The sequence below is a fragment of the Moschus berezovskii genome, chromosome 25 (assembly GCF_049115385.1).
Source record: "Moschus berezovskii isolate FMDL1 chromosome 25, NW_MosBer_1.0, whole genome shotgun sequence".
In the NCBI taxonomy this organism is placed as follows: Eukaryota; Metazoa; Chordata; class Mammalia; order Artiodactyla; family Moschidae; genus Moschus; species Moschus berezovskii.
The window spans coordinates 11,474,081-11,487,033 of NC_142484.1; the positions used below are offsets into that span (position 1 = coordinate 11,474,081).

At 46.9% G+C, this 12,953-nt stretch overlaps 1 protein-coding gene across 1 annotated transcript; it reads left to right on the top strand.

Annotated features, from left to right (window-relative positions):
- The first annotated feature begins 215 nt into the window (after window positions 1-215).
- LOC129548454 (pregnancy-associated glycoprotein 1-like) lies at window positions 216-10,532 on the top strand. Its single transcript, XM_055414976.2, has 9 exons — window positions 216-315; window positions 1,376-1,526; window positions 2,506-2,623; window positions 2,722-2,840; window positions 4,029-4,222; window positions 4,963-5,079; window positions 8,372-8,513; window positions 8,601-8,699; window positions 10,383-10,532. The coding sequence occupies exons 1-9, from the start codon at window positions 263-265 to the stop codon at window positions 10,530-10,532; spliced, it is 1,143 nt and encodes a 380-aa protein (XP_055270951.2). The 5' UTR covers window positions 216-262.
- Window positions 10,533-12,953: the final 2,421 nt, after the last annotated feature.

The window sequence follows — 12,953 nt, forward strand, 5'->3', positions numbered from 1 at the left end:
GCAGATCAGTTTGATTTTCCAGCCAAACTTCAAGGAAGAGATTTCAGTTCAATTCTCTGTGTTCTGAAAGCTTCAAAGTCCACTTGCCCAGGACACTGATGAAGGTAAAGATTTTATCGAGACCTTTGTGTTTTTTTCAGCTCTATTAGTGGCCTAAAGGGGAAAACTAGGGCATGGGAGAGCATATATAACTAGGGGTTTCAGGTGACCACTACATGCTAAGAACCTGAACTTCCCTGAGTCCTTGGAGCCAAAAAGAAGCATGAAGTGGCTTGTGCTCCTCGGGCTGATGACTTTCTCAGAGTGCATAGTCAAGTAAGTATGGGGACTGTAAGCTACATCATATTCCTTTCTCGGATTTTTCTTTTCATCTGATTATTCTTCCACCCATCAAATTTAGAAAGGAAAGGAATATTTCCCTAAAAGTCTTAAAGTTCAACTCTTACTTATTCATAAGGAGCTTGCTATAGGAATTGTGGATCCCAAGGTCTTGGTGTAAATTTGCATGGTTGCCCAACTCTTGGGGTCCAGTCATGTCATGACCTATTGAAAATTTAACACCTTGCTGCTGTTCAGTGCACAGTCTGTGCAGGTGTAGCTGTGGTCCTGTGGAATAGCGCTTTTCTACCTTTTATTCACCATATCCTCTCTGTTCCCGCTCTACTTCCGTGTGTACGTGTCTACGTCTGCATCTCGTTATCACTGTCATTTGTCTCTCCATCTCTTTGGAAGTCTCTGTGAGTGTATTTCTCTCTGTGCTGTTTTCTTTCAATTTTTCATTTGACTCTTCCTTCCTTCTCAAGTCTCTGAATTTCCCTTACCTGTTCCCTATCACTTGGATTCTTCTTTCAACCCTCTCTTCTCTTTCAACTTGGAGAAAGATACACTGTTTTATATACACTGTTTTATATCTGACAAGCAGACCACAGCCAACTCAGAAACTTCTTGCATTTCAAACTGCTCCCTTGTAAAAGAGGATAAGACTCACCCTTCTACCTCCTCCCTTGAGCTTCTATGAGAAGGATAGAGTGGACTGCAATAGCAAAGCTAATGGCTGTCATTGTTGAGACTTCCTATTTATCAGGTACCTTATGTCCATCACTTCACTTATCCCCAAGATATTCTATTTGGAGGGTTTGTATTGTTACATTCCACCATTTTACCGAAGGGTAGCCTGAGACCCCACATGGTCATATGGCTTACGGAAGATTGCAGAACAGAACCTGTATTCAAACCCATGTCTTTGCCATGGTATATGCATAAAATTCTGATAATAATGTGCCTCATAAAAATGACTGGAAGATGCACAGGGCCAATACAATGACAGCTAATCATAGCTTCTTCTTTGTTTTCCTTGTCAAATGCTTGGTGAAAGAATACCTCTAAGGAGAGTGAAGACCATGAGAAAAGCCCTCATGGAAAAAAACACGCTGAACAGTTTCCTGAAGGAACATGATTACAGACTGTCCCAGATCTCCTCTCGCGGCTCAAATCTAACTATTCACCCCCTGAGGAATATCATGGATGTAAGTATTTTGGGAGCATGGTGCTCCACAGCGCCCCCTGGTGCTCTAGCCTAGCACTGGGGCTCTCTGGAGGTTCCAGGCGGAATGTTGGGGTTCCTGCAGAAGGCAGAAACACTGGAAAACAGGGGCCCCACGCAGAGGAGAAGGCACTCTCATCCTCAACTGCTGGTTTTTGTGACTGGGCCAGGCAATTATCAGGTGGCAGGTAAATATCTATTTTGTGTCAAAGATGTGTCATTAGTTTGAGGGAGATTGTTCCTTCTGAGCTAGGTGAGCCACTCAGTTACAGATGAAGAGTGAACCATCACTTATGAAAAGGTAGAACCAACTGCAAACAATTGTGAATCCCCAGGCAGAAGAATTCAGTTTCCACAGATGCAAGAACCACAGCAGTAAAAAGTTACTGCGCCCAAATTCCGTGTAAGGCCATAAGAATCTAACACTGTGGCTACTGTTTTTAGATTAGAAACGGGGCTTATTTTGTCTTCAAGAATTCCCATGCCAGCCTCAGAGATAGACAAAGGGTAAATACATGTCAAATGAAAGGGTGACCTCTGTGGTGTTGATTGGATGTGTTCTGAGTTTAGAGTAGCTGAGGTTGTTCAAGAAGGACCTCCTGGAGAAGGGGTGCCAAGTCTGGGTTTGAAGAGACTACAGAGCTTCTCAAATGAAGGCACCAGGACTTCCTGGGACGCCCAGTGGTCCTGGAGTTCCAGTGGTCCTGGAGGTCCAGTGGTTATGCATCTGCGCTTCCAATGCAGGAGGTACTACTTCAGTGACTGGTCATAGAATCAATATCCTCATACAATGTAGCACAGGAAAAATATATCAAATGCAGATACCTCTGTGACCAAACTCTGTGAGCTCATGGTGGTTAGAAAGTGATCTCAAGAGATATGTGACGCCCAGACAGAGGCAGCAGTGTGGGAATAGAAGGTAGCCAGTTCTGCACTAACCCACTCCCTCCTTTTCCCTGTAGAAGCTCTACGTGGGTAACATCACCATTGGAACACCCCCTCAGGAATTCCAGGTTATCTTTGACACAGGCTCATCTGACTTGTGGGTGCCCTCTGTCTTTTGCAACAGCACAGCCTGTTGTGAGTACAAACACCCCCTATCCAGACCATGTTTCACTTGCCCTGCTGCCCTGTTTCCACCCTTGGTACTTGATGAGACTTATCTCTTGTGTCTGCAGCTACACATGTTATGTTCAGACATCTTCAGTCTTCCACTTTCCGGCCTACCAGAAAGATTTTCAGCATCAACTACAGTTCTGGAAGGATGAAAGGAGTTGTTGTTCATGACACAGTTCGGGTAACAGTATAGCAAATGCTGAATCAGGACTGGCTATGGAGTGACCACTGCTTGCAAAACAGATGCAGGACCACCTGGCAGGACACTTCCTAGCCTGATTCCCATAGACACTGGCCATCTTACCCACAGGATCATGTCCCTGGGGAGGCAGTGCCCGTGGTAACAAACAAGCAAAGAGATTAGCTAACCCAGAGAGAGGCTTGAGGTGTGGACTTGCAGCTCCTCTGCTCATGAGCAGTTCAAAGTTTATTTTTCTTGAACAAGTAGAGGGGATAAAAGCACCCACTTTTATATTCACAGACTGTTCCAGGCACTTTCAGGTGATAACTGGTTTAATCCTGCAACAACCCCACACAGCAGGTTGTCTGATTAGCTCATGAGACATATGAGGAAACTGAGGTGCAGACAGCAAGGGCCTTGCTGAGGTCACACATGTGGTAAGCGGTGGAGTTAAGCTGGATTTTCAGGACTGTAGTTGTTGTGGGGTGTTTAGGGACAGGATAAAACTGATCTGGGGACCTGGGTGCAGTCAAGGGCTTCAGGTATCCAGAGTGGAGAACTCGAGGCCTGAGATGTCAGGGGGCCTGATAAATGAGTTCTCACTCTAGAGGGTCCTTGAGAGTCTAATAAACATATGGCCTGCCTCCTCAAAGCACTTGACTAGTTCCCTCTCTCTCTTTCCCTCTCATTCACACTCACACATATACACACATCCCCAAAAGTGAATTCCCCAGGCAGTGATTTCATAGAAACCTCAAGCAAGATTGTGTTTTCGGCTTGTGTCTTCCTGGACAGAAGCAGAATCCACAGTACCTTACAGAGAATGCAGTCCATTTCTGTCATTAAGTCATAGAGATGCCAGGGGAGGCTATCTTGCTCTCGTTCGTTTTGTCCACCAAGGGGCACCAATGGGACCTGGCCTGGTTTTTGCTTGCCCCACCTGTACAGAAGCCAAGAGTCCAATTTGACTCCCTCAGGTGGTGTTTTTCAGAGGGGCAGATGTTTTAAAAGTCATAGCCTCTGTCAAATGGAACCCAAATTCCCCTCCCAGCTTGGTCTAACCGTCTGAGGTCCACCAAAGACACAGCCCAGCCTCAATTCTTCTCTGAGGATCTAATGGCAATGCACCCATCCCAGTTCTAGCCCCACTTCATGTATCTGTAAGTGTGAACACTCTTCTCTCCACAGATTGGGGACCTTGTAAGTACTAACCAGGCGTTCGGTCTCAGCGTGGCAGAATACGGGTTTGAGGGTATGACTTTTGATGGCGTCTTGGGCTTGAACTTCCCCGACATGTCCTCCATAGGAGCCATCCCTATCTTTGACAACCTGAAGAATCAAGGTGCCATTTCTGAGCCTGTTTTTGCCTTCTATTTGAGGAAGTAAGTCTGACATGGACAATCCCTTTCTCCAAATTAGCTGTAAGATGCTTTCAGTTGCACAAAAATTATAGAACAATTGATAAAGAAGTATGCTGAGAGATAATCTAACCCAGGATTACTTTGGCCCCAGGGCCCTACCTGGCTTCACCACTGGCTTTTCTAATTAACGTGTTATTGGAAACAACCGTGCTTCTGGGCTCAAGACCCATAACTTCATCTAGGGGGTTGAGTGAGGAGGAAGACTAATGGAAGGCAACAGGAAACAGGTTGAAGGAAATGGCATTAGGATTTGCTTATGAATTTGATAAGCTAGAAAGGAAAAGGATGGTGGATATATTCCTTCCTCATTAGCATTTCACTGGGAGCCCAGGGCCCTCTACCCAATTTGTAGAACTCCCAGGCATTGATTTTCCTGAAGAATGACAAGGTGGAAAGCAGAAAGCCAAAACGCTTCAGCACCGTTCCCTCTGAGGATGTCTGAGCACTCTGGTCGCAGGAGTTCCAGGGCATCTTCAGAAGATATAGTGGGTGGAGCCCAGCCAGGTGACTCGGCTTCTACCCTCCTCTGTGCCACTCATTAGCCAGTAACAGACCTCAGTCCGGATCTCATTCACTCCTAGACTCGATTTCTGCGTTTGTGCATGGGGACCTTATTAGGGCCTGATGGGTGGACAAGAAGAGCTCTCAAACAGTGCTGTTGTTACTATACTCCAAGGATCCCACCTCTCTTCTCTCTACAGAAATAAGCGGGAGGGCAGTGTGGTGATGTTTGGTGGGGTGGACCACCGCTACTACAAGGGAGAGCTCAACTGGGTACCGTTGATCCAAGCAGACGACTGGAGTGTTCACATGGACAGGTAAGCCTCTCCCTCTGAGGGTCAGCCCAAGTTATGCTCCCGCTACTGTACATGGACACAGGCAGACACACACAAATGCATTCTCAGAAACATAGTCACACAGACATATACACCACCCACAACGACACAACCAGACATACAGACACATGGAAACACACCAGGAGACACATATAAACATATACAGAGTCAGATAAAAACATGCACAGCTAGTCACAGACACACAAGCACACACAGAGACACACACAAGCACACACAGAGACACACACAAGCACACATACAAACAAACACACAAGCACATATACACACAAACAACCCATTGGTTCCTAATCCCCAGGCCTCCTGATCAGGGCTCTGACCAGGGTCTGAAAGGGTCCAGGGAGGTCTGTGCCCCTGGGAGAGAGCTATACCCACTGCCCTGTGAGGCAGGAGCATGGTTAGCGGACTCTGCAGTGTGGTGAACAGAGGACCAGGGAGGATTTCTCCAGCCTAAACAGAGCTGTGATAAGATGACCCACTCTCCAGGGCTCCCTGGGACATAAGAAGTTCTCAGTACAGATAAATGTCAGTTATAAAACAGGGACAGTCCTGAGAAAACGGGGAAAACTGGTCTCCTTAGGGAGAAGCTACCCAGCAGTGGAGAGAGGTTGGCTTCAGTCTTAAGACGTGAAAGCAACTAATAAAAAAGATCCCCATCTTCTTGGGCGCACAGTGGGGCAGGGGCTATAACAGAGGATCAGGAAGGTGGTATCCAGGAGTGACCTGAGGACCAGAGGCATAATTGATAGGATTCCGTGTGATATGCTCAGACAAAAGCTGACCTTTCCTTTGGAGTTTCTGTGGGCTAGTCATGTATTTCCTGGCCAGGAACTGAGGATCTGAGCTGGTTGTAGGAGCAGTGCTGGGAGACACCCTCTCCAGAGGAGCCCCTCTCTTCCCCTACTATGAGGATCTGCTGCCCCTGTGAATCTCCACCTTCACTCTGTATGTGACCCATTATTTGTTCCCCACGAGATATAGCTCTCTGGATGTTTCTCATTATTTTCACAGTCTTCAATCACTCATTGAACACACAAGCACTGGGCATCCACTGTGTGCCAGGCACTTTAGGGAGGCAATGAGAATAAATCTTGTCCTCACATCTAAGAAGGCCGATGAACATGAAGTGACTTGCCAACATAGTGAATTGTCACTTTGGAACATGCTAGACATAAGGAGGAGAAGGCAATGGCAACCCACTCCAGTACTCTTGCCTGGAAAATCCCAGGGACGGTGGAGCCTGGTGCACTGTCATCTATGGGGTCACACAGAGTCGGTTACGACTGAAGTGAGTTAGCAGCAGCAGACATGAGGAAGGGTCTACATAGAGTGACCAAGACAGGAGACTGATAAACACCGGGGGAAAGACTTCCCTGAAAACAATACAATCATGGTGGATTCTGGAATTGAGAAGAATCAAGGGGAGTGGAGTTGCCGGGGTCCAGCCTCGGCGGAGTCCAGGGACATCCTCAGGATGAGTGGCGTCAGCGAGAAAAGAAAGAAAGAAAAAAAAAAATACGAGTCGAGTCTTGGTAGAGTGCAGAATCAAGACTGCTTTATTTTTTTACATCAGTGCTTATATACCCTAAAACCAACAATACTAAAAAGGGAGAAGGGATACAATTGTGCCAGGAATGCAGTCATAGACCATCTTCTAGAACAGTCGGCACCTTCACGCATAACTCTCAAACAGTGGGCTTTTAAGACATCAGGGCCACAAGACATGAGAAAATGGCTTTATCTGTGTAGCAGTTCATTTCAGTTCAGTCGCTCAGTCGTGACTGACTCTTTGCGACCCCGTGAATCACAGCACGCCAGGCCTCACTGTCCATCACCAACTCCCGGAGTTCACTCAAACTCATGTCCATCGAGTCGGTGATGCCATCCAGACATCTCATTCTCTGTCGTCCCCTTCTCCTTCCACCCCCAATCCTTCCCAGCATCAGAGTCTTTTCCAGTGAGTCAACTCTTTGCATGAGGTGGCCAAGGTATTGGAGTTTCAGCTTAAGCATCAGTCCTTCCAATGAACACCCAGGACTGATCTCCTTTAGAATGGACTGGTTGGATCTCCCTGAAGTCCAAGGGACTCTCAAGAGTCTTCTCCAACACCACAGTTCAAAAGCATCAATTCTTCGGCGATCAGCTTTCTTCACAGTCTAACTCTCACATCCATACATGACCACTGGAAATGACTAGACGGACCTTTGTTGGCAAAGTAATGTCTGCTTCTCAATATACTATCTACGTTGGTCATAACTTTCCTTGGAAGGAGTAAGCAGTTAGTCAACTGTAAAAACTATTAGCAAGCCTTATCTTGGGAGTCTCAGTTCTGCACAAACTTTGTGACTCCTTAGGTAGCATGGCATCTCTTGTGGGGCTTTACCCCCATACATCTGCAGAAACAATTTTCTACACTAATACTATATGCTTATTCATTTTGTTATAAACCTTTATCTCTATGTATTCCTTTAGTGTATTCCCAGGCACATCATGGACAGGGGGCAGGGAGACATATCAGCAAGCACTGGTATGTGACCTTGAAGGCCAAGAGTCTCATGAGCTCCCTCCAGATCTCACTTTAAGGGGTCCTTCTAAACTCATGAAAGGCTTTGTATCTATTTTGCTTGTGAGATGATTAGGCCTATTGTTAGGAGACTTAGTTTTATGCCGGGGGCGCGTTGTGCAGTCCTGAGCATTCCAAATTCTAAATTGACAATTATAACCCCAACAGGGCCAGAAGAATTAGGCTGTTCTGTGTGGAAATATTTTCTTCATTCCTGGCCTGTTTATAGGGCCCATACACCCTCAGGGACTGTATTACTGCCATGCAAAGGCTTCAAGGGGGATATTTGAGCAGGAGTCAGAAGAATTCTTAGAAAGCACAGAGGACTACCAAACATCAGAAGAAGAAAAGACAGAGGCCCGGGAGTAGATGATGCAGTGGCCCCGAGAAATCCCTGGAGGTCTGGACGGCCTTGCATGCCAGCTCCTCAAGCCAAGACTCTGTCATGGCCGGGGTCTCTCATGTTGGCTCCTGACATGGAGTCTTCTAGGAAGGAACACCAGCTTGTGTCAAGGTGCAAAAGAGCCTGGTGTATTCAAGTACTGCATTCGAGGATGTCAAGGAAGGTGCCGTGTCGAGAGCAAAGGAAAAGAGGGCCAGAGACTAGGGGCTGTTCAGGAGACAGTCGGAAAGGGGGCAGCTCTGGGGAGACTCAGAGTGACCTTGATGCCCCTTTCTTCCACTGTCTCTCAGCATCTCCATGAAAGGAAATGTTATTGCTTGCTCTGGCGGCTGCGAGGCTGTTGTGGACACCGGGACATCACTGATCGAAGGCCCAAGAAATATCGTCAATAAAATCCAGAAGCTCATTGGCGCCACTCCACAGGGTTCCAAGGTGAAGGGTCATGCCCCAGGGTCACTCCCAGTCTCCACGCACAAGAAGGGTCTCCAGGGCCAACCTCTCTCCCTCTCTCTCTAACAGCACTACGTTTCATGTTTGACGGTCAATACCCTGCCCTCTATTATCTTCACCATCAAAGGCATCAACTACCCAGTGCCAGCTCGAGCCTACATCCTCAAGGTGAGGGGGCAATACTGAGGGCTGGTTCTCAAACTGGAGCTTGCAGGAACCCTGGGGCAGCTTCTTGGAGGTGCGCGCCCTCTGCAGGCCATGTCACACCATTGCAGATGATGTTGAGCCTTATGGCTGGGCCAGTGCCTCCCACAAAACCAACCTCTTGGGAGGAAAGTGCTGTCTGGGACACTGATCTTCCAAAAATAAATGTGGAGACACCACACCATGCTGGCATGGTGGGAGTCACAGGGGGAGGGGAACACTAAGGTCCTCAGTCCTCAAAGAGCTTCAGTTCAATCTGAACCCTTAGGTGCATAAATATGAAAGTCAGCTCTACCAGTCCCTGAAATAGGCCATGTAACAAGGAGAATGGCTTGGGACAGCCCCATGATGTCGCAGCATAAGTTAACAGTCTCCATTCCCTTCTCAATGTTGTTTGAATGATAAGTTACATTGTCAACCTAGTACTCAGCTGCATCTTCCCCTTGCTCTGGCCAGTGCCCCCTTTGTGAGTTGGGGTGCCTGACCCCTCTGTGGGGAGGTTGGCTACTAATGTGAATAAAGGGTGCACAGTGACTGCTCAGCCCCGGCCCAGGGTGGAGGCTTCATGTCAGCTCCCTGCGGGAGTTCAGAACAGGCTGATGGGCTCAAAGGAGGCTTTGACTAAGAGAGGGAATTTCAGGAATTCTAAAACCACAAACTCATAGAGCCATATGGAGGGTTGCTTGGTTCTAGGCAAAACTGCCCTGGATTCCATGCAAATGGCGTCCCAAGGTGCTCTGCACTGGGGCACTGGGGACTTACTAGGGGTGATGAGGGCTACGGACTGACCGGTGGGGATGGGGAACCAGAGTATGTTACCGAACAAGCCTGGAGTGGCCAAAGAGGGTGAGAGTGGGCCGAAGGAGGCTTCCCAGAGTTCCTGAGTTAAGTCTGCAAGAACGTGTTGTGGGCACTGCTCTATTTAAGATGGATAATCAACAACGAATTACTGTGTAGCACAGGGAACTCTGCTCAGTATTATGACAGCCTGGATGGAAGGGGTATCTTTGGGACCAGGATACATAGATACATATGGTTGAGTCCGTTTACTGTCCACCTGAAACTCAGAATATTGTTAATCAGCTATACTCCAATAGAAAATAAATGTTTTTAATAAAGTATGGATTGTGGGGATGGAGGATGAGAAACAGGATTCTCTGCAGAGAAAACAAAGAGCCAGAGTCAGAAGGAAAGAAACAGGGACTGAGGAGAACTATGGACACTCGTGTTCTGTTTTAAAAAATTATACTGAAGTGTGTCTAATTATCAGTGTTGCTGTAAGTTATGCTGCACAGCAATGTGACTCTGTTATACACATAAAAAGTATATTTTTTTCTTATTCTTTTTCATGTGGTTTACCTCTGGATATTGAATACAGTTCCTTACACTCTACAGTAGGGATTTGTTGTTTTCATTCCTCTGTTTCCCCAACTCCCAGTCCTCCACTCACCACACCCTTCCTCATGGCAACCTCATGTCTTGGCCCTTTTTGGTTTTGCATGAACTCTCACATCCCCTGCTGCTGAGAAAACCCCTTGATACTTACCAAAAGAGGGAAATAAAACCAAGAATTGTGCTGGGTCTGGATATTGGGGGAGGTTGCCAGTAAGGGCTCATGCTGACTGGTATATGTCTTGACTCCATCAGAATTCTAGAGGTGAATGCTATACCGCCATTAAAGAGAACAGACTGAGGACATATAGAGAGACCTGGATCCTGGGTGACGTCTTCCTGAGGCGGTATTTCTCGGTCTTTGATCGAGGCAATGACAGGATTGGCCTGGCACGGGCAGTGTAAATGCTTGGAGTGGTTCAGGAATCAGTAAGGCCACTCCTAACACACACTCACTCACCCTTAGGGCACACCTGCCCAGGATGCTGGTGAACTGTATTTGGTGGTCTGCACACCCTATTCTCAGTAAAGAATAAAATGTTTCACTCGTAATGGTGCTGAAACAAATGCGTGCCTCTGTTTGTGTCGGGGAGTTGTACAACGATTGGGAGGGGTCTAGAACAAAGTCTGAATCAAAATTGAGAGGAGCCCAACTCCAGCTGGCTTCAGGGAATGGGGAGACTCATTGAAATGATTGTGGGATACCAGGACACAAGACTCAGAGCAAATACAAAGATATCAGGGACAGGACCCAAGAAAGGAGCAGTCATCAATTCTCTCTCATCCTCTCTCTTTCCCTTCGCTCTTCGTTGATGGTCTTAGCCTGGCGACTTTCTTCCTTAAGGCTTCTACACCCAGTGAGGGAGTCCAAGCTACCTGTGCTAGGATTTATATACAGAGGTCATCTGCAATAAGGAAAGAACAGACTGCAGACATCAGAGTTCGAGGGTGTTCTCTGAATGACCCACCTCACATCACATGTACATCCCTAGATCAGCCATTCTGGCAGGAACATGGGGTCCTATGATTGGCTTTACATGGTCTTGTGGCCCTGACCCAGCAGCACACATGATTGTAAATTTCTTGCAGAACTGCATGACTGAAGCTGGGGAGAGGCAGCCCCAATAAAGCGACTGGGGGATGGTCTAGGCCATGGAAGAGTTTGTGATGACCCACCAATTCCACCACCTCCTCATTCAGAGGAATTATAAGGGGTAATAAAATGGACTCTCTTTGTCCCATCTCAGATGATCTTATCACTGGGTTTCTCCTCCAGGGGATTTTGGGTGAGGTACTTCATGCAGAGCTGGTTCCCTCTTGTTCCCACACCCCAGTCACCAGCTCTCTGCCACATATGTCTGCTCTGTCCTTTCCAGTCCTACTTGGTAAGTGGTGGCCCCAGTGGATCCCTGAGTCTTTCCCATCCTCCAGGTCCCAGATTGCACCTTCCTTGGCCTCCAATGCTGCTGGGGAGAATGCAACACATGTATCAGGGGACTCAGGGTACACAGAACCTTCAGCCTTCCTGAGCTTCCTCCAGAGGTGCAGCTACAAACTATTTGCTTGGAGCTGCCATGGTTAGGCACTTTTGCAGTGGAAGCATCCGTTCTTTCCACCTGGAGGCCCTCAGTAGATGCCTCAGCTGAGACAGCAAGAGTCAGAGGCTGATTTTCCTTTCAGATGGACTGGTTTGATCTTGTTGTTTAAGCGACTCTCAAGAATCTTCTCATGCACCACAGTTCAAAAGCTCAATTCTTTGGCATTCAACCTTTCTCATGGTCCAGATTGCACATCTGTACATGATTACTGAAAAAAAAAAATCATAGTTTTGACACTACAGAGCTTTGTAGCAAAGTCTCTGCTTTTTAATACACTGTCCAGGTTTTTCATAGCCTTTCTTCCTTCCCAGAAGCAAGTATCCTTTAATTTTGTGGCTGCAGTCAAGTCCATAGTGCTTTTTGGATCCCAAGAAAATAAAATCTGCCACTGTTTCCACGTTTCCCTCATCTATATGCCATGAGGGGTGGGATCAGATGCCATGAATGTAGAGTATTTATTTGTGAATAGGTTTTGAATGTTGAGTTTTAAGCCAGTTTTTGCATCTCCTCTCCTCATCAAGAGGCTGTTTACTTCTTTGCTTCCTGCCATTAGGACAGTGTCATCTTCATATCTGTGGATGTTGATATTTTTCCCAGCAATCTTTATTCCATCTTGGGAATTATGCAGTCCAGCATATCGAATGATGTATCCTATATAGAAGTTAAATAACCAGAGTGAGAATGTACACCTTGTCACGCTTCTTTCACAGTTTTAAATCTTTCAGATATTCCGTGTCTGATTCTAACTGCTGCTTTGTGACCTACATACAGACTTTTCAGGAGACAGGTGAGGTGATCTGGTATTCCCATTTACTTAAGAATTTTCCACAGTGTGTTGTGGTCCACACAGTGAAAGGCTTTAGCATAGTCAGTTAAGCAGATGGTAATGTTTTCTGGGATTCCCTTGCTTTCTCTGTGATCCAATGGATGTTGGCAATTTGATCTCTGCTTCCTCAAACCAGTTTGTACATCTGGAAGTTCTCAGTTCATGTAGTGCTGAAGCTTAGCTTGAAGGATTTTGAGCATTACCATGCTCGCAAGTGAGACGAGTGCAATGGCCTGATCAGTTCAGTTCAGTTCAGTTCAGTCGCTCAGTCATGTCCGACTCTCCACGACCCCATGAATCACAGCACTCCAGGCCTCCCTGTCCATCACCAACTCCCGGAGTACACTCAAACTCATGTTCACAGAGTCGGTGATGCCATCGCATCAGTCCCTCCAATGAACA

What these genes read in the sequence shown, in the direction of transcription:
- LOC129548454 (XM_055414976.2), top strand. Translation starts at nt 263, where the DNA reads ATGAAGTGGCTTGTGCTCCTCGGGCTGATGACTTTCTCAGAGTGCATA. An exon ending in CCCTGAGGAATATCATGGAT is followed by an intron (nt 1,527 to 2,505) that starts GTAAGTATTTTG and finishes TTTTCCCTGTAG; the next exon opens with AAGCTCTACGTGGGTAACAT. An exon ending in TTGCAACAGCACAGCCTGTT is followed by an intron (nt 2,624 to 2,721) that starts GTGAGTACAAAC and finishes TTGTGTCTGCAG; the next exon opens with CTACACATGTTATGTTCAGA.